We start from the raw sequence: 23,062 nt of genomic DNA on the forward strand, positions 1-23,062 counted from the left end.
CCTGCCTACCTTCCCCTTCCCCCAACTCCCTTCCCCCTCCTAAAACCTTTCTGACCCCAAAAGCAGCCACTCTGTTCCGCACCTAGCCTGCCCCCAGCTCAGACATGCACCTTCTCTCGGACCGTCTGCTTTGAGTCTATTTCAGTCGTGACACCGGAAGCTCCAGGAGGGCAGGGCCCTGGCTGTGTCCCTCCTGAGAAGTGTGCAGGGCCTGGCCAGGGGCTGGCACTGAGGACTGAGCCGAATTCCAAGCCAAGGGCTGAGGGAGCGCTCGTCTTCCGCTGGCGAGACAGAGGCGTGCCTCCCTGGGGAGGTGGCATTTGAGCGGGCCGTTGGTTTCCTTAAATACAGACAGTGTCCCTCAAGGACTGGGGCCCAGATGGGCTGAGCCAAACGCCAAGGACAGGCTGGGGGCTGGGAGCTCTGGGGATGTGGGAAAGGGCCCGTTAGGGCAACGGTTGTCATGCCCAGCAGAAAGGGCAGACCTAACGATTGCCTGGGAGTCTAAAATAACACATAGGGCTTCCAGGGTGGTGCTAGTGGTAAAGGATCCACCTGCTGAAGGAGGAGATGCAGGAAGCACGGGTTCCATCCCTGGGTAGGGAAGAGCCCCTGGAAAAGGAAATGGCAACCCACTCCAGTATTCTAGCCTGAAAAAGCTCTGTTTGAATCCCAGTTCAAACAACAGGGTTTGAACTGTGGGGCCCCCTTACATGTGGATTTCTTCCACTAAGTACTGGCCCCAGCACCAGGCGGTCCCCAGTGGGCTGAGTCCAGAGATGTGGAGCCACGGACATGGAGGACCAATTGTCCAAACTTACACTCAGATTTTTGACTATGCGGAGGGTCGGTGCTCCAGCTCCTGTGTTGTGCAAGGGTCAACTGTAGCTTACTGGTGTTTAAAAATACATAATAAAAATATAATTATAAAAATAAATAAAATGAAAATACATAATAGTACTTATTAAAAATTTGGAATAAACAGAAAAGTTTAATTATTACGATAAATCCAGGGACTTCCCTAGCATTCCAGTGTTAAGACTCCACACTCCAGTGCAGGGGGTGTGGGGTCGATCCCTGGTTGGGGCACTAAGATCCCACATGCTGCATGGCATGGGCAAAAAAATCAACAACAGTAAATCCACTTGTGGTGCCCCCATCCGCCCAGCCACAGTTCATGGTTAATTCCTGAATTTCACCGTGTGTACTATCACGACATTGCTCCACATTTCTGCAGCCTCTTCCCAAGTCCATTCATTCTTTTTTTCTTAAACTTTTTTATTTTGTATTGGGCTGTAGCTGATTAACGATGTGGGAGTTTCAGGTGAACAGTGAAGGTGCTCAGTCATACATATACATGTATCCATTCTCCCCCAAACCCCCTCCCCTCTCATTCTTTTTTAAATATTGTGGCTATGTGTGTGTGTCTGTGTGTATCATATATATTATATCACATATATAATAAAGTTTACCATTTAAACTATTTTCAAGTGTGTAGTCCAATGGCATTAAGTACATTCACAGTCAGGCAGCCATCCCCACCATCCATCCCCAGAACATTCCAGCATCCCAAACAGAAACCGTCCCCATTAAGGACTACCTCCCCACTCCCTGCCTCCCTCCCTCCAGCCCCTGGCCACCACCATTCTATTTCCTGTCTCTGTAAGTCTGACTCCTCCAGGTACCTCCTACAAGTGGAATCATACAGCATTTGTCCTTCTTGCTTGGCTTTCACTCAGCATAACGTCCCTGAGGTTCAGCCATGTGGCAGCATGCGGCAGGATGCCCTTCCCCTTAAGTCTGAGTGATACTCCATCATATGGATGGACCACCTCTTGTCTGTCCATTCATCCATCAGTGGACACTTGGGTTGCTTCCAGCTTTGGGCTATTGTGAATAGTGTTGCTACAGACATCGGTGTGCAAATATCTATTTGAGACCCGACTTCCAGTTGCTTTGGGTATTAAGCACCAAGCACCAAGAGCTGGGATCACCATCACATGGTAATTCTGTGTTTAATTTTTTGAGCAGCCTCCGTACCATTTTCCATAGCAGCTGCGCGATTTTACATTCTCATCAACGGTGTACAAGGGTTCTGGTTTCTCCAAATCGTCACAACCCCTGTTATTTTCTGCCTCCGGCATGGGTAGGAAGGGGTCCAGGTCCACTTTCACTGGGACATATTGTTTAAAAATGTATTTATTTTTAATTGGGGGACAATTGCTTTACAATACTGTGTACGTTTCTGCCATACATCAACGTGAATCAGTCGTAGGAATACATATGTCCCCTCCTTCCTGAACCTCTCTCCCACCTGCCACCCCACCCCACCCCCTCTAGGTAGTCACAGAGCACTGGGTTTGAGCTCCCTGCATGGTACGGCAAATTCCCACTGGCTGTACGTTTTGCACACAATAACGTGTATGTTTCAACGCTACCCTCTCTATTCGTCCGGCCCTCTCCTCCCCGACTGTGTGTACAAGTCGTTCTCTATGTCTGCATCTCTGTTGCTGCCCTGCAAATAGGTTCATCAGTACCTTCGTTCTAGACTCCATGTGTATGTGCTAATATTTGATAGTTGTTTTTCTCCTTCTGACTTACTTCCCTCTGTATAACAGGCTCTACAGTGTGCATCCCAAGGCTGGTACCTGTATCGTTCACTCTGCCATTTCCAGCTGCTTTGAGCTTAGCTAAAATAGGCCTCTTTGTGCTTTTTTTTTTTTTCAAGGTGTAAAGAAAATTCAGCTTGCATTTCATAAGGATGGTATCAAATTTATATATTTGAGAGAATGGGATTCTGAGAATAATTCTCATTATAAAGAATTTATAATCCTGAGAGAATGGGCGTCAATATAATATTAAGTCTCCCAAACAAAGATATGGAATTTAATCTCCATTTATGCAATAGGCATCTTTGTGCAAAGCCCCTGTTCTGAGGTGGTTTGCCTCCTGCAGCCGATTCCAAGCAGCGCACAATGATGGGTGAATGTTTTGAGGGCCGGAAACGTAGTTCCCAACTACTTGGACCTCTGGGTTTGGATGTGGCGGTTCCTCCAAGAACAGGGCCCGGGGGGCAGTGTGTGCAGCGGAGGGGGCCCCAGGCCTCTCTTGTCACGCTTCCTGCCATGCCCCCTCTTAACACTTAGGTGGAGACCTCTCCCCTTGGAGACGAACTTGTCTTTGTCTGACCGACAGGCTGCAGGCCGAGGTGGACGAGGTCATTGGGTCCAAGAGGCACCTTGACTGCGAGGACCTGGGGAGACTGCAGTACCTGTCTCAGGTGTGGGGGTGGGAGAGAAGCTCCCGGGCAGAGGTGGGTGATTCACTGACCAGGCCTGCTGCCTCCCTGGACCCTGTAGGACAGGGATTCTCCAGTATCCTGGCACCTGAAAATCCCCTGGGAGATTAAAGAACCTCCCTGTGTCCAGGCTGCTGCAGACCAAGGATATTAAGCCACTGGGGGCGTGGCTAGGGCTTCCCAGGTGATCCCAATATGGAAATCAACCCATTAGTCAAAGGTGCTGTGTTTGGGTTTCCCAAGGAGTCTGGGTTCCAAAAGTCCTAGACTTTCCACCAGGGGGCCAGTCTCGGCCAGCAGAGTCCCATCCAGTCCCTGACATAGCACAGGGGGAGGCCTTCCTCCAGCTGCCCTGGGTCCTCGGAATGGTGGGGGCCCTGGTTCAGGGGGAGGCCTGGCTCCTGGCCTGGTGGCTTTGCTCAACCCCCTCCCCGGGCCTCAGTTTCCCCTTCTGTCCCATGAGGGGTTGGACATGGAGATGAGGCTAACCTTACAGGGGCTGGGGACCCAGTCTGGCTGTGGGCACACGCCCAGCGCCATGGATGGGAGCAGAGAAGGGTCTGGGACATGCTTGTGGCACTTTCTGTGGGGGTTTTCCTGACATCTGTCTCTCATTATCTGCCCATGCGGTGTCTGCAGGTCCTCAAAGAGTCGCTGAGGCTGTACCCGCCTGCGTGGGGCACCTTCCGTCTGCTGGAGGAGGAGACCTTAATTGACGGGGTCCGAGTCCCCGGCAACACGCCGCTCCTGGTGCGTGGGGCCCTGCCTGCGCACCCCCGAGCGGCCGGCTCGGGGTGTCCTCTGAGGTCAGGGGCTCCTCCCTGGCCACCCTGTGCCTTCTCACTTGGGTCTAACCGTAACCCTGTGATGTGCTTTCTCTCCCGCCACTGTCCAGCGTGAGATTACAGGGGATGTTTTTACAAGGAGAGGCCTCATTTACAGCTGAGGCTGCTGAGGCTCAGAGAGGTCGGGTTACTTTCCTGAGGTCACACAGCTAGCAAGGGGCAGATACGGGTATGTGCCCAGTTCCTGAGCTGGCCCCAACTTGCCCCAGTTCCTTTTCTGCCCACAGCTCCTCCTCCCACTAAGGCTGACTTTTCTCCCCCTGGTCGCCTTTGTTTCTCTGGCTGTTTCCTCATTCATTCGTTCAGGCTCCATTCATGCACAATGACCTCCATAAACTCACTACCCCTCCCCGCCAAAAAACTAGAACGTAACCAGCTGTGTATACACGGCTCTCCGGGTTCCCCCCAGAAGCTGTCACTCTCCCGAATTCTTTGCTTGACACCTGCTCACCTTCATGTGTGTGTGTGTGTGTGTGTACCCACACAATAGTATGCTCTCGGACTTGCTTTCTGACTCAGCACAATGTCCATTAAGATTGTGTAGATTTCCACGTGTGCTGTCCGTCTTCACTGCCCTGTAACATGGCATCGGTCATTCTGGATTGCTCAGTGCTGTGCTGAGTTGTTTCACTTGTCTCTGACCCTTTGTGACCCCAGGGACCATAGCCCGCCAGAGCCCTCTGTCCATGGGATTCTCCAGGGAAGAATACTGGAGTGGGTTGCCATTTCCTTCTCCAGGGGATCTTCCTGACCCAGGGATCAAACCCAGGTCTCTTAGGTCTCCTGCACTGGGAGGCGGGTTCTTTACCTGGGAAGCACCATATTGGATTAAGGGCCCCAGTGACCTCATTTTCACTTAATTACCTCTTTAAAGAGCTTATCTCTAAATACAGTCACATTCTGAAGTTAACTTCAGCATATGAATTTTACGGGCACACGGTTCAGCCCAAATAGGACCCAGTTTTATTTTCACAAAGAAGAATGATGTGTCCCACCTGTTGAGCAGCTCCCCCAGCCCCAGGGCCCGGCCACAGTCTCCCCTGCACACACCAAAGTTTCAGCCATGCATGCTTCTTTATCCTGTTTATCTGCGCTTTTTAAAAAACTACCAGCTACTGCAATGACCATCTATCTTCAGAATGCCCTTACATCTGGCAGGGCAAGGACCCGGGGCTGACTCTCAACCCCCGTGTCCAACCTGAACCCCGTGACCCTGAGTGGGCAGACCCGGGCTCCAACCCCAGCCCTGCTCCTGCTGGCTGAGTCATCTCAGGCAAGACGCTGAACTTCCAGGCCTCAGTACCATCCTGGCAACATGGGGATGCTGATACCCGAGTCAATAGGATAATGTACATCCTCTGCCTGGCAAAACTCCCTGGCACATAGTAGGCACCTTTTGCTGCCCCCAGACCCCTCCCCGTCTTACACTCCCACTCCAGCTCTGGCTGCCCTGGACCCCACACAGAGAAGAGCAGTGAAGACTTGGGAGAGACACTTTGTGCAGAGGCCAGTACCCAGGGCCCAGGGCCGGGGCACAGAGCAACAGCCCCAGTCAGGAGGCACCAGGTGTGCAGGTGAAAGACTGCTGGGGGTCGGTGGCATCCCGACCCCCACTCCACTGAAGCGAGTCTTGTGTTGAAGACAAATTTGATTAATAACAGCTCTCAGAAGGATGGCCTTGCCGCAGACCTGAGCTCGCATCTCGTTTTGGCCACTTACTTGCCAGGTGACTTCAGGCATGTCATGAACCTCTGAGCCTCAGTTTCCTCATCTGTAAAATAGGGATAATTGTGGCTCCCCGCACAGGGTAAAGCCAAGCGTGGGATGATGTAGCGTGCCCAGCTGGTTGGCGACACATTGGGCTGCCCTCTTTCTTCCTCTTAGACACTTTTCAGGGGCCAGCGGAACCCCACCCTGGTCCAGATGGGCGGGTCGGGAGGTGGATGGGGTGGTGGGGAGTGGAGGAGGGGGTACTCTGCTCCGAGTCTCCCCACTGGGTGACTGCAGCAGGTGGGGGAGGTGCGAGGGGACCTACCCTTGGACCCAGAGACAAGCGGACCCTCTGCCCGGCAGTTCAGCACCTACGTCATGGGGCGGATGGACACATACTTTGAGGACCCTCTGACTTTCAACCCGGATCGCTTCGGCCCCAAAGCACCCAAGTAAGTCTGTCTTCAAGCTGTGGGCGAGTGGGGGCCTGGTGGGAGGACGGCCCCAGCGGCCTCTGGTCTGAGCTGCCGTGACCACTGATCACTGCGAGGGAGCTGGGAGCCGCACTCTGCCCCCATTTAGAGGGAGGAAATCACAGCTCAGAGGTTAGGTAACTTGCCCAAGGAGGCACAGCCAGCAAGGACTCAGACTGGTTTTAAAGCGTGTGCTTATAACCAGGCCCTTATACTGGAAAGCCCTGTGATTTGGGCAAGTGGCCGAGCCTTCCCCAGCCTGGATGATCCTATCTGAGAAATGGGAATACCAACAGCTCTCTCGAGAGTGACCGCTTTTAAGTACCACAGCTCTGATGGGGCCTGAGTCCAGACCCAGACTTCCCGGAGCCAGACATGTGACCGGCTGAGTAAGTGGACCGAGTGACGTAGGACTTGGGGGAGTGGCTTTGCCTCTCTGAGCCTCAATTCCTCCATCTGTGAAATGGGACCAATCACAGCTCCTTCTGGAAGGCTCAGTGGAGGATGAAATGAGAAAACACTGATCCAGAGCTCAACAGAGTCAGCGGTGATGTCTTTAGCGTGGTCAAAAGCAGCCCCGGCCCAAAGCCGTCATCACAGGGGTGGCCTTGTCACGACTGTGGCCTCCTGACACCTCCCTCCTGTTCGCAGGCCCAAGTTCACCTACTTCCCCTTCTCCCTGGGACCCCGCTCCTGCATCGGGCAGCAGTTTGCTCAGGTAGGAGGCCAGCTGCAGGGTTTCGACCCAGAGGTGACCGCGGGGTGACGTCTGGTCTGGGAAGCACTTCAGAGCCCCCTGCTGCTCCAGGGTCCCCGGGGTTGGGGGCCCAGGCAGCCATGGCGCCTCGCTCCCTCATCCACGCCGCTGACTCACCCTCCCCGCCCCCTGCGTGCACAGATGGAGGTGAAGGTGGTCATGGCCAAGCTGCTGCAGAGGCTGGAGTTCCGGCTGGTGCCCGGGCAGCGATTCGGGCTGCAGGAGCAGGCCACGCTCAAGCCGCTGGACCCTGTGCTGTGCACGCTGCAGCCCCGGGGCTGGCAGCCGGCGCCCCCGCCCCCGCCCTGCTGAGGGGCCCAGGCAGGACCACACTTCTTGGCCAGGGCTCTGGGCACCCTGCTCCCCCACCCCCATCCCCAGGAGCACCCTCCATGCTGGCTCCCAGCGGGCCCTCGGCCCTCCACTGCCTGCTTCACCCCCTCGGAGCTCCTCCTCCCTGCTAACCCCGCCACCACCCCCACCAGCCCCTACCTAACCCCCAGCTGCCACCCAGATGTGCTGTTGTCTCTCTCCCCTCCCCCCTCCCCCCGCCCCTGCCTCTTTGCACAGACCACTCCCTCTGCCAGACACCCTAACTCTTGCTTACTCCCTAAAGCCCTCTTCAGGTGTCACCTCTTCCAGGAAGCCCTCCTGCCATCCCCCGGCTGGGCCAGGGGCCCCTCCTCTGTGCTCCCCCGCCCCCATCACCTGTGCTACCTCTAACACCACACTGACCACACTGTATCATGAGTGTCCTTTGACGTGACCGACTGCCCTGCCAGGCTCCGAGTGCCTCGAGGGCAGGGCCTGGCGTGTGATTCATCTCTGAGCCCCCTGTGCCCACCCAGGGCCTGGCACAGTCGATGCTCAATAAATAAATATGTGTTGACTGCAAAAATGAATGGCCAGACTGGGCCAGGGCGCTCTGGCCTCCATTTTCTCATCTGTAAAATGGGGGCCATGTTGAGACTGATCTCTCTGAGGGCTGACATACCTCTGGAAGCTGCCCCCGGAGACGCCCAGACGATGCCACATCGGGAGAAGACCGCCCAGTTTCCCAGGCGGTTTTAGTAGAAGCCCGTTCCGTTGTGTGGAAGACTGTGCTCCGGGGGTGAAGTTGGGACTGTGGGCAGTGTTGAGAGCTTGAATTGAGGGGTTCGGGGGCCCCGGGGCCTTTGTGGTCTAGTTTACTCCCAACAAGGCCATGGACACCCCAGAGGGCCTCCGACAGGCTGGAACCCCCAGGACCTCTCTTGGGGGCAGCCTGGTGCAGCTAAGCAGGAATGCCCACTGCACCCTCTGCATCTCTTGGCACAGGGCTGCCCCTCCCGACCTCTGGGGCCCAGGCAGTGAGACTGCAACCCTCATGGCAGTGGACAGGTAAAGAAATTTCCCCTTCCTGCTCAGGGCCAAGGGGTGGCCAAGGGGCAGGAAAACCTGGCCCCACCGTGTCCTCTGGGCCTGTCCAAGGAAAGGGCCACCCCCATTTTCTCCTTCAGCACTTGGGAGTTTGTCTAGGAAAAAGAAGCTGCCCCCGGACTTCCCTGGTGGTAGAGTGGATAAGAATCCGCCTGCCAGTGCAGGGGACACAGGTTCGATCCCTGGTCTGGGATGATTCCGCATGCTGCGGAGCAGCTAAGCCCGGGCACCACAACTACTGAGCCTGTCGTCTAGAGCCTGTGCTTTGCAACGAGAGAAGCCCCGCAGTCAGAAGCCTCTGACTGTGTGCTGCCTCTAGAGAGTAGTCCCCACTCTCCTCAACTAGAAAAAGCCCACACACAGCAGTGAAGAACCCCACAAACTAAAACACCAGAAATAAGTTAACTAATTAAAAAAAGAAAGAAAGAAACTGTCCCGGGCCCCCTGCCTGGGGTATGTGTCCCAGACAGATTCCCCGCCCCCCCACCCGTCACTATACCCGGGAGGGTGTGGATTTGGGGTGTCCTTGCTGTACGTCTGCTCCTCAACCCTTGCTGCAGTCTTGAATAATGGCTCCCAGGGATCTTCCCATTTAGCAGATGAGAAAACTGAGGCTCGGGGGCGGCAGTGACCTGCCCGGCACAGGTGGGTGCTCTGCACTGGGAGAGAGCCGCTGGACATGGGAACCTACAGTAAGAGCGGCTGCACCTGCGCCTCTGGGCATGGCGTTGGACCTCCGGGTGCGGCTGTAGCTGCAGATTCCTTGCTGAGTGAGGGTCCTATGCTCTCCCAGCCCCCTGCCAGACCCGAGCTCTAAGTTGGGCCCTTATCAAGCTACACACTACCCCCTCAGTTTCCAGCTACCTGCTTTGGGGTGGGGGTCAGGGGGAAGGCCAGAACCTTCTGTGTCAGCTGGACCAGCCTATGGGGTGGAGACCAGAAACTTTTCTTTTTAAGTGCCCCCCATCAGGAGATCCAACCTTCCCTCGAGGCTCAGCTGGTAAAGAATCCGCCTGCAATGAGGGAGACCTGGGTTTGGTCCCTGGGTTGGGAAGATCCCCTGGAGAAGGGAAAGGCTACCCACTCCAGTATTCTGGTCTGGAGAATTCCATGGACTGTATAGTCCATGGGGTCACAAAGAGTCGGACACAACTGAGCGACTTTCACTTCACAGGAGTCCCCAGGGTGCGCAGGGCTGGTACCAGCCCCTGGAGCCCAGGCAAGATGGACACGATTAAGACCAAGGTCCTGCAGCCGGACCTCCTGGGGTCAAATGCTACCCCATCTGTCACTGGTTATGGGGCTTGGCCCCCAGTCTCCCTATCATAAGGGAGGACAGATAATATTACCCACATCCTAAGGTTGGTGGGAGAGTTAAGAGCGTCCTCCGAGGATGGTGCCCCGCACAGAGTCTTCCACAGTGGGCCATGGCTGCACACCCAACCGCGGCGGCATCTTGACTGCTGTTCCCTCAGTGCAGTTCCCAGAAGGGACGCATGGTGGCGCCCCGGCGCAGCGCTCGGATCCGCGTCCGGCCCCCGGCCGTGTGGACGATGCCTCTCCGCCGCTCCGAGGGTCCGGAGGTCCGAAGGGCGAGGCACTAGAGGCGACGCCAGCAAGCCCAGCCTCCCGAAGGAGGGGTCAGGGCGAGAGGGTGCGACGCTGGCCAACCCCGCCCCCCCTCACCCCATCCCGTCCCCGGTCAGGCGCGGGTGGTCTGGGGCCTCCAGTGACCCTGGGATGGCGGTGGGGAGGCGGGCATCGCGGTCCCCATTTCAGAACCGGGGCCACTGAGACGGGAGAAGGTCGGGCTGGTGGGGCGGCCGGGGTGCTGCCACGCGTGGGAGTGCGGCGATCATTCGGTGCCTCCATCTTCCCTCTCCTGTGGGGAGGCCTGGGTCTGGCGGGGGCGATGCTGGCAGGCCCGCGGTGGGACGAACTGGGCCGTCTGGACTCACCCAAAAAGGGTCCGGGGGTGGGGAAGGTGGGGGAGAGAAACGCGTGAAGCTGAGTCCGGGGTCAAGCTGTTTGCTGCCGCCGCACCAGGTGGCTCTGGTCCCCTCCCTGCCCTGCTGTTCCTTCCCGCAGGACAGCGGGCAGCGACGGTCCTTTCCCAGCTCGCCGCCTCTCTGTCAACCTGGACAAGGTGCGATGGGTCTACACGCTCACGCTCAGGACGCTTCCAGCCTGCCCACTCACCCGAGCGCCCCTGATTCCCCAGTGCTGAGCTGCTGCAACACCCCGACTGCATTTTATGCTCCCTGGACGTCATCTCCGTGTGCCCTCCCCACCCCCAAGGGTCTGGAGACTTGCGGGGGGCGGGGGGGGGGCGGGGGGGGCGGGGAGGGACCCCCGGGGTGTCTCTGGCCAGGCCAAGGGGGAAGTGGCCTCGGGAGCCTTGTCTGCAGGTGTGGCTCCGCCCAGCTGCAGCCCGGTGGTAGGTGTTTTTTGTCTGAACGCTGGGCCGGGTGGGTGCTGGCGTGGAGTTGCCGGGCAGGGCCTTGGTGGAAGCCCACGTGGGTGGCCAGAGGACCACAGCAAGCTGCCCAGCCGGGAAGGCACTGGGTGGGGTTCCTGGTGGTCTCGGCCAAGCAGGCCTGCTGTCCTCTACCCTGGTCCAGGGTCAGGGAGGTCCAGGCGGTGGGACCCCACAAACAGTGTGGGCGATCACGAGAGGGGCTGGCCGCCTGCAGGTGGCCTCAGGGCAGGGGCCAGAGGGGACTCAAGCCGGGGCTTGGTTCTGCGTCGCACGGTCCTGTGTCGCACTCCGCTGCACGGATGCTTGCTCTCCTCTGAGGCGAGAATCCTGCGTCTTCAGGGGGCTTCCTGACCAGTGTCTGACCCCAAGGAGGGTCTCGACCCCCTAAATGCGTATCTGCCCAGACCTTACCCTGGGCTCCAGACAGTCTCGGACATCTCTGGCTGGATGTCCAAAAATAAGTCTGGCCGGGGGAGAGACAGACACTGGGGGTATTTCTGGCAGGCGACAGGAGACTTACCCAGGAGGGTCATTTCTCTGAATCAGGGAAACCGTAGGGACGGATGGTCTGGAGCTTTAAAAACGCTCATTTCTCCCAGAACGTGGTTCTCCCTCACTTCTCTCCGAAGGAAACCATGGTTACCTTCCTGGTCTTGCCCAGCTTAGGCAGCCTTGGCTGGGGAGCTGGACCCGGCCAGTCATGCAGAGTGGTCACCCCCAGGGTGGGGGCCCTGAGGTCTCTGCGGAGGACAGGGACCAGTGGAGGCCTGAGCCTCCCGCTCTTGGCTGGCTCAGGGGGCAGGCAGACCCCGTCTGCCATTCCTGGGTCCCAGGCCTGCCTGGGAGGAGGCTCCATGGGCCTCAGGGTGGAGAGGCCGGGCAGGAGGTGGTGGGGGTGGGGGTGGTCCAGGGCCTTTCATTCAGAATCCCGGCCTCCCAGGTGGGGTGTGGAGGGCCCCAGAGTCAATGCCAGGCGGGCAGGGGCAAAGGCTCATCTCTTCTCCCCACTCCCTGTCCTTGGGCCCAGCTCTGCTGGTCCAGGATTGGGGGATGACAAGGGCGGCGATGATCAGGGGCAGTCTCCTGCCTCCCCCAGCCCAGGGGCAGGGCCTCCAGGCGGCCCTGGGATCCTGGCTGAGGAGGAGTCTGGGATGATGGGGTTGGCTCACCCATCGAGCCCCTGCTGCTTAGCCAGCCCCAGGCCCAGCTGTACAGTGACCCTGGGCCCCTTTCTACAGACAAGGTCCCAATGGTGGGGCCTCACTGTTCCTGGGGGGCCTCACCCCTGCTGTGAGCCCAACAGCCTGAGGAGGAGGCCAGCCCCTCCCCACCAGCCGCGCCCCCCAGCCCCCTAAGTGATGGCAGCTCCTTGGCTCCCACCCAGGGGAAGGGGATTGCCCCAGGGAACTCACACACGCCCTCACACCCTGGGGACCCCCAGAGCAGCTAACGGGTCCCTCAGGCTTCTTTCCTGGCCAGAAGCCTGGAGACGGGAGGCTCACCCAAGGCCACCCAGGTGGTCATCAGCTTAAGAGGGCCTTGGGTGCGGGAAATCAGCTCCCAGGACCACACTGGAGTGTGTGTGTGTGAGCGCATGCGCAAGCTGCATGCCTATATGTCCATTCATGGGCTTCTCTGGTGGCTCAGATGGTAAAAAATCTGCCTGCAATGCAAGAGACCTGAGTTCAATCTCTGGGTCAGGAAGATCCCTGGGAGAAGGGAATGGCAACCCACACCAGTATTCTTGCCTGGAGAATTCCTTGGACAGAGGAACGTGGCGGGCTACAGTCTATGTGGTCGCAAAGTCGGGCATGACTGAGCGATTAACAGCTTCACTTCGTGTCTCTTATGTATCTCTGTGTGTCTAGGGTCTCCCCATCTCTGTGTATCTCTGTCTCTCACAGGTGAGGTGAGTGTGTGTGTCTCAGCGTCCATATCTGCATGTCTCGGGCTGCGTGCATCTGGGTGCGTCTGCTGTGACCTGTTTTAAGCTAAGGTGGTGGGCAGACCCGGGAGGTATTACAATACCCGCTGGTGTTCGGCACTTACTGGGCATTGCACACCCCATCCTAACCCCGACAGGTTAGGTGGCCTGCCCAGGGCCGCACACAGGGTGGGGGTGGGGGGGTCCACCCAATGCGCACATCCTCTGCCCTTCTTCAAGTCATGGCCACCAACGCCCCAGGTGAGGCTCCTTGTTTGAAACCTTCCTGCCTCTATTTACAGGGGGTCCCAAGGCCCAGGGAGACAGGTCTCCAGCAGGAGGGAGGTTCCTGGACCCCTGAGACCCAGCCGGGACCCACGGGAAGCTGGACCTCCGCCTTGACCCCGCCATGCTCCGATGCCCTCCTGCCTCTGATCAGGCCAGCCCTGACCCTCTCACCCTCCCGGGTCCCCTCGCTCCCAGCGCCGGTGCAGTTTGGCCGAACAGTGGGAACTCGGGGGGCTGGTGGGGGAGCAGGTGTGGGGGTGTGGGGAGGTGCAAGGCTCGCGGTCCCCAGGCGAGGTCACTGCGAGGCTGGTGGTCGCCCTTCCCTGGGAAGGGGGCGTGGCTTCCCCCTGAGACCACACAGTGTAGGGGAGGGCTCGGGAGGGACCCCAGCTCAGGGCTACCCCCTCAACCCTCTGTTCCCTTCCAGCACCTCAACTGCAGCCAACTGCCAAGGCCGCAGGGCAGCCCGCCTGCCCCTCGCCCTGTCACGCCTCGTCTGTTCCCTGCGTGCCCCAAGCTCTGGGCCAGGGCTGACCTCCACTCTGAAGCTGACCTTCTTCCTGCCCAGGTGTCGGCTCCCTGTCTAGGTGCCTGCCTGCTCCTCCCTGGCCCCTCCCTCACCCCACTGCCCCCCACGTGCCCGTGAGCCCCCCAGGAGGCTGTGCCCATGTCCCACTCAGGCCCCAGCACAAGTGCCCGTGGGTGACTGAAGCGGCATCAGACATTCAGGAGCCGAGACCACGCCAGCCTGGATGCTGTCCGACGACAGGGACGCTGATGACCGAGGAGACAGAGGGTGGAGGTTCAAGAGTACACACCGTGCACACACGTGCGCACATGGCCCCACCTCTATGCACGCAGGAATGTACACACACATACGCACACTCCCATGCACACAGGTGTGCACCACACCACTGCTGCACGCGTGTTCACAGACACGCATGCAGTGGGCCCGTGGCTGCGGCAGTGACCTCCAGAGCTGAGGAATCAAGTTGTTTTTTCCCCAGGACACATTCCCACACTAAAGAAAACAGGAAGGGACTTGGGGCCGGGACAGGAAGAGGAAGTGGCCTGCGCACAGGGAGCCGGCTCCAGCCTGGTGGACCCCAGGCGGCTGGTTTGGGTGGGACTCAGGAGCAGACAGACAGACAGACGGCTGCAGAGTGGGAGGTGGAGCGTCCTCCAGGGCGTCTCGGCCTTGGTGCCGGTCCTCACCGAAGGCCCCTCCCGCTTCCAGGTGAGACACCGAGGTGGGGGTCAGCTCATCCCAGCCACCGAGGAGGGCAGGGGAAGCTGGCATGGGAGCCCGGCCCCTCTGACGTCACGTGCCCCCAGCCCTGGTGCTTCGGCCCACGTGGCAGTGGGCGAGGAGAGGCCTCTGCCGAGGATGCTAGGGGCCTTGGTGGGGCTCTTTCTGTAACCCGGTGGCTTGTCCAGTGCTAGGCGAGCCCATGGCACCTGGCCTGGCCTCTGGCAGTCTCGGGGGGCACCCTCTAGGGGGCCCTGCACATGCACTGCAGGACACACACAAAGGAGCCATCAGCAGCCCAGCCTGCGAGCCATGGCTCCCTCCCTGGGACTGGGCATGTCTGATGGCAGGGAATCTGTGGGGTCCCTGCCCCCAAGCCTGGCCTGGGGCTGGGTACAGGAGGTGCTGGTAAATGCTCCACCGATGTGGCATTGGAGGCACAGAGAGGGACCACGACTGGCCCAAGGCCACACAGCGAGGCCAGTCTGATCCCACTCGTGTCGTCCCGCTGCAGCTCCAGGGGAAAGCAGGGTGGAGGCCTGGGCACATGGTCCCAGCCTGTCCCAGGCCCTCCCTGGGGACATAGACTGCTGCAGTATCTTGTTAGTCCTCCAGACCCAGCAGGCAAGACTCCCCCCGGCCCTGCAGGTAGGGGCGCCCAGGGAAGCTTCCTGTCCTTGCTGACCTGCCTCTTTTCTTCCCTGCACATCCTCCCAAGGCACAGGGCAGCTGGGTGTTCACTTTTATCTCCAGAATCCCAGTCTTAGGATAACATCTAGATGGTGGGAAGGAAGGAGGAGGTTGGGGCGGGGATGGGGGTCGGTTTAGGGCTTCAGAGACAGATAGTCTTGTTTTGTCTTTTTTTTTTTTTCATTTAAATGAAAATCTTGTTTAGGAGGGACCCAGGATGACCAACAGTACTGGTTTGCCTGGGACAGAAGTTTTGCAGGACGCATGAAGATTTTCAGGGCTAAAACAGGGAGAGGTCCACGGAGACCAGGACAAGTTACCCTAGAAGGACTCCAGAGACATTTAATCTAAGTCTACCTGATGCTGAACTCTGCACTGTGTCCCCAGCCAGTGGCTGTCTAGCCCTGCTTACACACCTCCACTAACAGTGAGCTCATCACCTTTCAGAGGAGCAAGAGCCAACCAAGAGGTAGAAACAGGCAGGACCAGGCAGTGACCACAGTGAGGTCAGAGTTTGCAGAGCAGAATGTAGGGGCCCCTGACCAGCCTTTAGGGGCAATCAGACAGGGCTTCCCAGAGGAGGAGACTAGAGAAGAAGACAGGGAATTCCTGAGCAAGGGGATAGTACAGGCAAAGGCCAAGAGGCCTAGACCCACCTCCCAGGGAGTGAATGTCTTTGCTGTTCACTCTGACAGCTGGTGTGACTCTAAGCCCTCCCCCCCATCTCTGGAAAGGGGGCCCCTCCTGCCTTCACACCCCACACCCTCAACCCCCCCACCCCCAGTCTCCGGGCTGGGAAAGGTCTCACTGCCAATGGAAGAGCTGCTGGATGCCTTGGGATGCCATTCCACCCCTGCCCCTCATTTTCTGAGGCACGAAAATCTGCCCCCTCCTCCGGGAAGCCTCCCCTAGCTTCCCCAGCCCTGGATGCCCCCCTTCCACCTGGACCAACCTTCTTCTCTCCTTGGGGTCCCTACACCTTCAGGGCCCCGTGTCACTCCCCAGTTGAGCTTTCCTGCCTCTTACTTTCACACCTACTGGTCTCCCTGGAATGTCCTTTTATCCCCTGAAAAAAGCTTTCTAATCCATCAAATATGGAGAAGGCAATGGCACCCCACTCCAGCACTCTTGCCTGGAAAATCCCATGGACGCAGGAGCTTGGTGGGCTGCAGTCCATGGGGTCGCTAAGAGTCGGATACGACTGAGCGACTTCCTTTCACTTTTCACTTTCATGCATTGGAGAAGGAAATGGCAACCCACTCCAGTATTCTTGCCTGGAGAATCCCAGGGATAGGGGAGCCTGGTGGGCTGCCATCTCTGGGGTCGCACAGAGTCGGACACGACTGAAGCGACTTAGTAGTAATATCCGTCAAATATGGAACTCAAATGCCAGCTCTTCCAGGAAGCCCTTCAGGATTTCTCTGACTGGAGTCAGATTTCTCTGACCAGCCTTCCCTTTCAGTCACTCCACTCCCTCTGTGCTGACCTCGCGCCTGGGTGGTGGGTGGGGGTGGGCAGCCACAGGCACCCAACCCTAGGAACTCAGCCCAGAGCCCTCCACCTGCCTCATTGCCCTGGTCTCTGGTCCTTGTGGAGGACCCAGGAGCAGAAGTGGGTTGGCTCTTAAGGCAAGCACAGAGCAAGTGCAAACTAAGGGCTTGCTGTGGTATGTTCATTCAACCAGTATCTCCTGAGCACCCTCTGTGTCAGACAGAGTTACATGGCTGCCCTTGGGGGTCCTTTTCCATCCCCCAGCCCATGTGGAGCAGTTAGAACAGTAGGGCCCCTGTGTTCACGGCTCTCATCTCCCAGACAAAGGCAAGACACACACCCTCTGGCCACCTTGGAGCCAGCTGGCTCCAGAGCCCCGCTCCGGTCACACCCCTAACCTGCCGAGGAACCTTGGATGGGTCATGCCCTCTGTGACATGGAGACAATAGGGGTGGCTGCCCGGGAGAGCTGAGAGAGGGGACAAGTGTGGCAGCTCCGGGTGGCATCACTCACTCTCATCCTTCTCCAAGGACCCTAAGTGCCCCTCACTGTTGGGGGCGTGGGACCAGTCCCCAGGAGAGAGCTTGCAGGCACTCTGGGGTCCCAGGCTGGCAGAGAGGGGTCTTGCAGCCTGACTGAGTGCCCAGGGGTGCAGCGGTCTCTCCGGCAACGTTCTGAGTCTGCCGGAGAGGCTGGGGGCAGGGGAGGGCAGTGCCCAGATTTATCCACCAATCCCGCAGGCTCCTGGCCCTGGAGCTCCTTATCTGCCCGGCCCAGCATGGGGCGGAGGTGGGGGGGTAGTGGTGGTGGCTGGGCCTGCTGGGGCGGGACGCCGCCTGGGGACTGGACGCAGCCGGGAGCCCCACCAGGTGGGCGACAGCCGCTGAGGTCCCCGAGCGTCCCTGCGGGCTGTGGCCGGCTGCCTGCCCATCTCCCACACCATGTCGGACGGCGAGGGCCCCTCAGCCGGTGAGTGGCAGCGCTATATTTACCCACCGCGGCTCCGGTTGCAGAGCCAAGGCCACTGGTCACCGAGGACGCGGCCCACCCCACCCCACAGCAGGCTGCAGGCAGCTGCGGGGCTGGACCCCCTTCCTCGAGCCCGATGCCTGGGGCGGGGGGGGGTGGTGGCTGTGCGTATGGCGGGAGGTGCGTGACTCTCAAAGCTCGGTAGTGCTGCAGCCCCGGCTTCCCCGTGGGGCGAGAGCAGGAAGCTGTTTCTGCCGCGGACCCTCCCGACTGTCATCTGGGCTGCGGAGCTGACCCACCCGCGGCATAGGGGCCCTGGCTGCCGTTGCACCCTGGGTGGGCGCAGGGTGCGGGCTCCTGGAACCACGTGCAAATGAGTGTGTGTATAAACATTTACTTGGTGATGGGGGACAGGGGAGCGCACAGCTTCCATTAGACCTCCCAGAGGTCTGAGACCAGGAAGTTCTGAGCTTCTGATCTGCCTACACAAGGCAGACCCCCTCCACCCAGGGGTGCCCAAACCCTCTAGGTTGGAAATGGCCAGGGACCCAGGCAGGTGGAGGGGTGGTCAGACACGGTGGGGCGAGAGCAGGAAGCTGTTTCTGCCCTCTGGCTTGCCCGAGGCAAGGGGCTACAGTGGGGGCTGGCTGCCCGTGTCCCTGGCTGGTGGCCCCTGGTTCCGTCCAGCTGAAGACGACCTCTGAAGTGGACGTTACCCTGAACCTACCTGGGGTGGGGTTGGTGGGGTTGGGGGGGTGGCTGGAGACGGCTTAATTCAGAGAACATTTTGGGGACTCTGGGGTCAGGCTGCCCAAGTTCCGATTCCCATTCCTTCACTTCCAAGTTGGCTGACCTTGGGCAAGTGGCTGAATGGCCTGGAACCTCAGTGGCTCCAGGTGAGGAAGGAGGCGGTGAAAACGAACCCCAGGTGGTTGTGGAGATTGACACCGAGGATGCATGCAAGTGTCTGCAGGTGTGCGGCGAGCGCTTAGCGGTGTCTTTGTGGGAACGGCAAGTGGGGGGTCCCAGGCTGGCGCTAGAAGCCCTCGGGTCTGGGCAGCCCCGCCGGGCCCCCTCCAGCCGCGCCTCGTTGCCATAGCCATGACTGTGGCCCACGGATTCCTTACCCACCATGGAGAATCTGGGCACGTCAGACTGTGATGGAGAGAGGGCCTCGGGTGAGCTGGGGGCAACAGCGTGAGACCCCACTCTGCACGGTATCTGCCGGACAGTTCCCTGCCTGGGCCTGGCCGAGTCAAGCGTGGAACAGGGTGTGTGTGTGTTTGGGGAGGGGGATACCGACAAAGCTGGCCTGACCTCACCCTCTTCTGCTGGGCGCCAGTGGAGCTGACTGCCAGGAATTGTCCGCCGTGGTTGTAAAGGAGCCAGCATGGGGCGGGGGTGGGGGCGGTACAGGGGGTGCAGACAGGCCCTTTTCTGGCTGGCTCTACCCACACCTGACACCAACCCGGAATAGCTCTCTCCCTCCGCCGGGGACATGGCCCTGCTTTTAGCAGCTTGTAAAACCACCCTGCTGTGGGGATGGGTATTTCAGGAAGCCCAGGACAATATTAACCCATCAGGGCAATGGAATGGGTACTGAGCATGTGTGTGTGTGTGGCCTGGAGCCTGGAGGCAGACTGCCTTCCCTGTCAGGGTTGGGAGAAGGTCCGCTGGATTGGAGGCTGGCGGGCAGCATCCTTGCCCTGCCCACCCTGGCTGGGCCGGCGACTCCTGGCTTCCCGCCTTTAGGATGCTGTGTGACCGTCTTTGCTGTCTGATGTGCTGGGTTGTGATCACTCCATGTTGGCAGGAGTAAAGACAGCTCCTGGGTGCAGGGATGCATGCTTGCTTATGGCGGAGGTAGGGGTCGGGGTGGGAATGGAATCTCTTGGGCTGTGTCATCTGCAATTCCAGTCTTTCTCGGATTCCTTCTGTGCAGCAGTGATTAGGCCAGGCAGGCTGATGTGAAATATTTCCACCTGTTCTCAGTAACCAGTCTCTGTGCCCGTGTGGACAGCAGGAAAAGTTCTCAGCTCTGCGCCTACAACCTGTGTGACCTTGGGCGGATTACTCAAGGGTGCGGAACCTTAGTTCCCTCATCTGTTAAATGGGGACAATAGTAGGATATCAGCGCTTTAAGTTCCAGGGAGAATTAAGTGACCAAGAGCATGCAGCACACTGAGAATCATGCCAGGCTTATTGTCAGCTGCTGTTTTTATTATTCAACCAGTAAATGAGCTGTGACCCAAACAAGGAAGCAAAGGGACCAGGCTGTCTGCTGTGTCTTGTGTCCCAGCCGTTGTGGACACGCCGTCTGTTTAATCCCTGGAGATCGGTGGCATGGACTTCACTATATAACTAAGGAAACCAAAGCTCAGAGAGACAAACAGACTCGTCCAAAGTTACCCAGCTGGTCAGTGGTAGAGCTGGGCTTCAAACCCAGCTTCCTAGCCCCTGTCTGTGCAGATATCAGGTCGGATGCCTTTTCTAGGAAACCGCCCCCTGCTCCCCTGGAGGTGGGGAGGCTGGCCATCTTGCAGGACTTTTCGGCTCTCCTCTGAGCAATGGCCCTTCTCATCTGGGAGACTGCTAGCCCAACATTGCCTCCAATGATTCGGAGCCTGTCAAAAAATCGTGGTACCCTGCTAGGGTTGTCAGGACGATTCCCCAGCCGAAGAGCACAGTGGCAGGTGGCCTGCTCCAGGATTTATGGCCCTGAGCCTGGGCAGGGGAGCCTGGAGGCTAAGCTTACCGGGAGTCAGCATCATATTTATAGCAGGAGCTCGCCTGCTCCGAGAACTGCGTCTGTCACCGGGTCCAGGGAAGGTGCTTCCCCTAAAGTCGCCTGGCTTCCAGACTTGGCTCTGCCCCTTGGCGACACAGAGTGCTGGATGGGTCACTTCCGCCCTGAGGCCCAGCTTCCTCATCCGTACAGTGGGTCCTTGCCACGTCCCTCACTGGAGACGGTGTATGTAGGTGCCATCACGGGCCTGGGTAGAGGGGCTCCTCACATCCTGGGTCTGCTGCTTGGCTTTCCCTGCCGCTGACCTTGCGGTACCTCTGACCTCTCAGCTCTGGAGCTCCACAGGAAGAGAGTCCAGCCCCTGTGCCGTCCGATCCTCCCATGTTTGGGAAAGTTTCCAGCAAAGCAGCTTTATAATTCCAAGCACCCAAGAACAGGCCACTGGATTCGGAGCAGAGCACCCGAATGTAGGTCCATCAGAGCCCAGGGCTTGAATCCCTGCTCTGCCATTCCCTGGCTCTGTGGCTTTGGGCAAAGCAGTTAACCTCTCTGAGCCTCAGTGACAGGTGGACATTTGTCCTGCCCTGGCGGGTGTGGCGAGGACAGACACCCCTAACCCGAGGAAGCACTCAGCCAGTAAAGTGACCTCTTTCCTCCTCCTGTAAAACCTTCCATCAATCCCACTGCCCACCCACCCCAGCCCCCAGCCCTGGGGTCTGCATCACACTGTTTGCACAGTGGGAAGTGGTTTTTCTAGGGCAGGTGGTGGCTGATGTCGGGGTGGCCACCCCGTTTCTCACTCAGCTCCTGGCATCCCAGAGCCCGGAGACAACATGCCCGAGCTTCCTTCTCCCGGTCATCATGGCGGGCCCCCTGCCAGGGTGCAGGGAGCCCCCACCTCCCTCTGAGTAATGGGCTGCTTTCTGCTCTCCTCTGTGGTTACTGACCAGCCTCAGGGCCCGGGTCTGTGCTGAGCATCTCCATGAGGAGATAAAAGCAAAATGCTTTTACTATTCAAGCCCCGCTCTTGGAGAGGAAGGGTCTTCTCCCAGGAGAGGTGAGCTTGGCCCCAGGCCTCAGCATCTCTCTACCTGGCTCCCCTCCTGTCAGTGAGGGCTGCCCCCGACCCCAGACAGGTCACTGGGCTCTGTTTTTATGGCCAACAGGGAGCCAGCAAGGTCTTGAATCGGGGAGGCGCCTGGATTGCTTCCGTGTAGGGGTGCAGGGTCAGGAGAGACTCCAGAGGCCAGGAGGCCCAGGAGGATGCTGGTGACGTAGGTCCTGAGCAGATGGGGTGAGGCCCACTGGGGGGAGAATGGAAGGATCTGAAAAGTGCTGGGGGGAGAAGGTGGGGGGAATGTTGAGGCTGGATGCTGCCTCTCCCGCTAGGTGGGTCAGGGGCCTGGAGGTGGGGTGGGGTGACCTGCCAAAGCTCCAGAGGTTGGTTTGCACATCCTGTTGGAGTCCCTAGAGGATGATTTCCAGGGTCAGGCAGACCTGCTCCCTGGACACAGGCGGGTCATTCTCCTCTCTGACCGTCAGTCGGCTCATCTGTAAGTGGAGGTGACGCCATGACCTCGAGGGGTGATGTGGGGGTTAGATGAGATGTCACGGTCAAACTCCTGTAAACCGGGGCCAGGGGAGGCATGGGCAGCAGCCTCCTGACCCCAGGAATGAGTCTGTAACCCACGGCCCTTGGTAGTCCGGGTGCTGTGCTGGCGACGGCAGGAGGGGTTTAACCCGAGGAGCATCTGATCTGGCGCAGGAGGCTGGGGTCAGGGGCAAATGAGGACCTTCCAGACGATGCCCCGTTACCACCCTCCTCGGTTCCCAGCGTCACGGTTCACACCAGACTCCCTGTCCACGCTTCCCACCCATGGATCCCCATGTCGTGGAGGGGCAAACTGAGCCCCAAGAGAAAGAAAGACTGGCTCAGGGTCACTGGCTAGGGAGTGATGAGCCAGGACTCGATTCCCCAACACAGGCCCCTTGGCACCTGCGTGCAGGCTTCCCACCTTCCCTCCTGCTGCTCGGAGCAGGCCCGCTGTCCAGGCTGGTGGGGTCCTGCCTCCTCCAAGGACCCTTCCCCGGAATCTGCAGCCCCAGGGACCCCGCACCCCTGGAGTGCCCCACCCCACCCCACCATCTCTTCCTCTTGTTGAAACAGCTTGACCGGTGCCAACCTGGACGCCACTGTCCCGCTCATAGAAACTTGGGTGGTAGGAGATGTGTTGTGGGCTCATCGCGTGTGACCTGAGACAAGCCTCCTTCCCTTTCTGGTCTCAGGGTTTGTTTTGGTCTGCCTTTATCCCCATAGAATCCTACAGGTGAGCACACAGCTCTCACGTGTGTCCTGTGTTGGGACATCAAGCAGGACTCAGGAGCCCTGCCACCTCTGTGTCAGCCCTCACCCCTGCCCGAGAATCTCTGAAGAGCAAATGAATAAATCCACGTGGCTGCTGTCCCCATTCCAGCCTCTTGAAGCACCCCCGGGAGCTTTTACACTCATGACAAGAAATATAGCTTAGAAGCCGTTAGGAATTCCTCCTGGAAATAAAATAGCCACTTCTGCTCTTTAAAAGTATTGGGTCCATTCTAAATGAGCATCCTTGAGATAGCAAGATAGATTTTAAATAGTTTCAATTATATTTTTTAAATGACCCAAAGCTGTTGGTGTCTGCAACCATTTGTCTGTTTTTTGTTTTTTTTGAAACTATGCAGGGA

General features: G+C 58.6%; 2 protein-coding genes across 5 annotated transcripts in view; both read left to right on the plus strand.

Moving 5' to 3' along the window:
• Positions 1–7,985, plus strand: part of CYP46A1 (cytochrome P450 family 46 subfamily A member 1) — a 28,811-nt gene extending 20,826 nt beyond the window's left edge. The window contains exons 10-14 of one of the 2 annotated variants that reach the window (XM_059878980.1): positions 3,196–3,280; positions 3,938–4,048; positions 6,217–6,305; positions 6,978–7,044; positions 7,225–7,985. In XM_059878980.1, the coding sequence (XP_059734963.1) occupies positions 3,196–3,280; positions 3,938–4,048; positions 6,217–6,305; positions 6,978–7,044; positions 7,225–7,395 (523 nt within the window). In that variant the 3' untranslated portion in view covers positions 7,396–7,985. The remainder of the gene's footprint in view (positions 1–3,195; positions 3,281–3,937; positions 4,049–6,216; positions 6,306–6,977; positions 7,045–7,224) is intronic. The other variant, NM_001076810.1, reaches the window with a different exon arrangement.
• A 6,275-nt stretch (positions 7,986–14,260) lies between these two features.
• Positions 14,261–23,062, plus strand: part of EML1 (EMAP like 1) — a 204,739-nt gene continuing 195,937 nt past the window's right edge. For 2 of the 3 annotated variants that reach the window (XM_024982155.2, XM_024982158.2), the window contains exon 1: positions 17,442–17,592. In XM_024982155.2, coding sequence (XP_024837923.1) covers positions 17,565–17,592 — 28 coding nt within the window. In that variant the 5' untranslated portion in view covers positions 17,442–17,564. Of the gene's footprint in view, positions 14,431–17,441; positions 17,593–23,062 lie in introns of those variants that run through there. The other variant, XM_059879357.1, reaches the window with a different exon arrangement.

Source organism: Bos taurus, chromosome 21, assembly GCF_002263795.3.
Source record: "Bos taurus isolate L1 Dominette 01449 registration number 42190680 breed Hereford chromosome 21, ARS-UCD2.0, whole genome shotgun sequence".
In the NCBI taxonomy this organism is placed as follows: Eukaryota; Metazoa; Chordata; class Mammalia; order Artiodactyla; family Bovidae; genus Bos; species Bos taurus.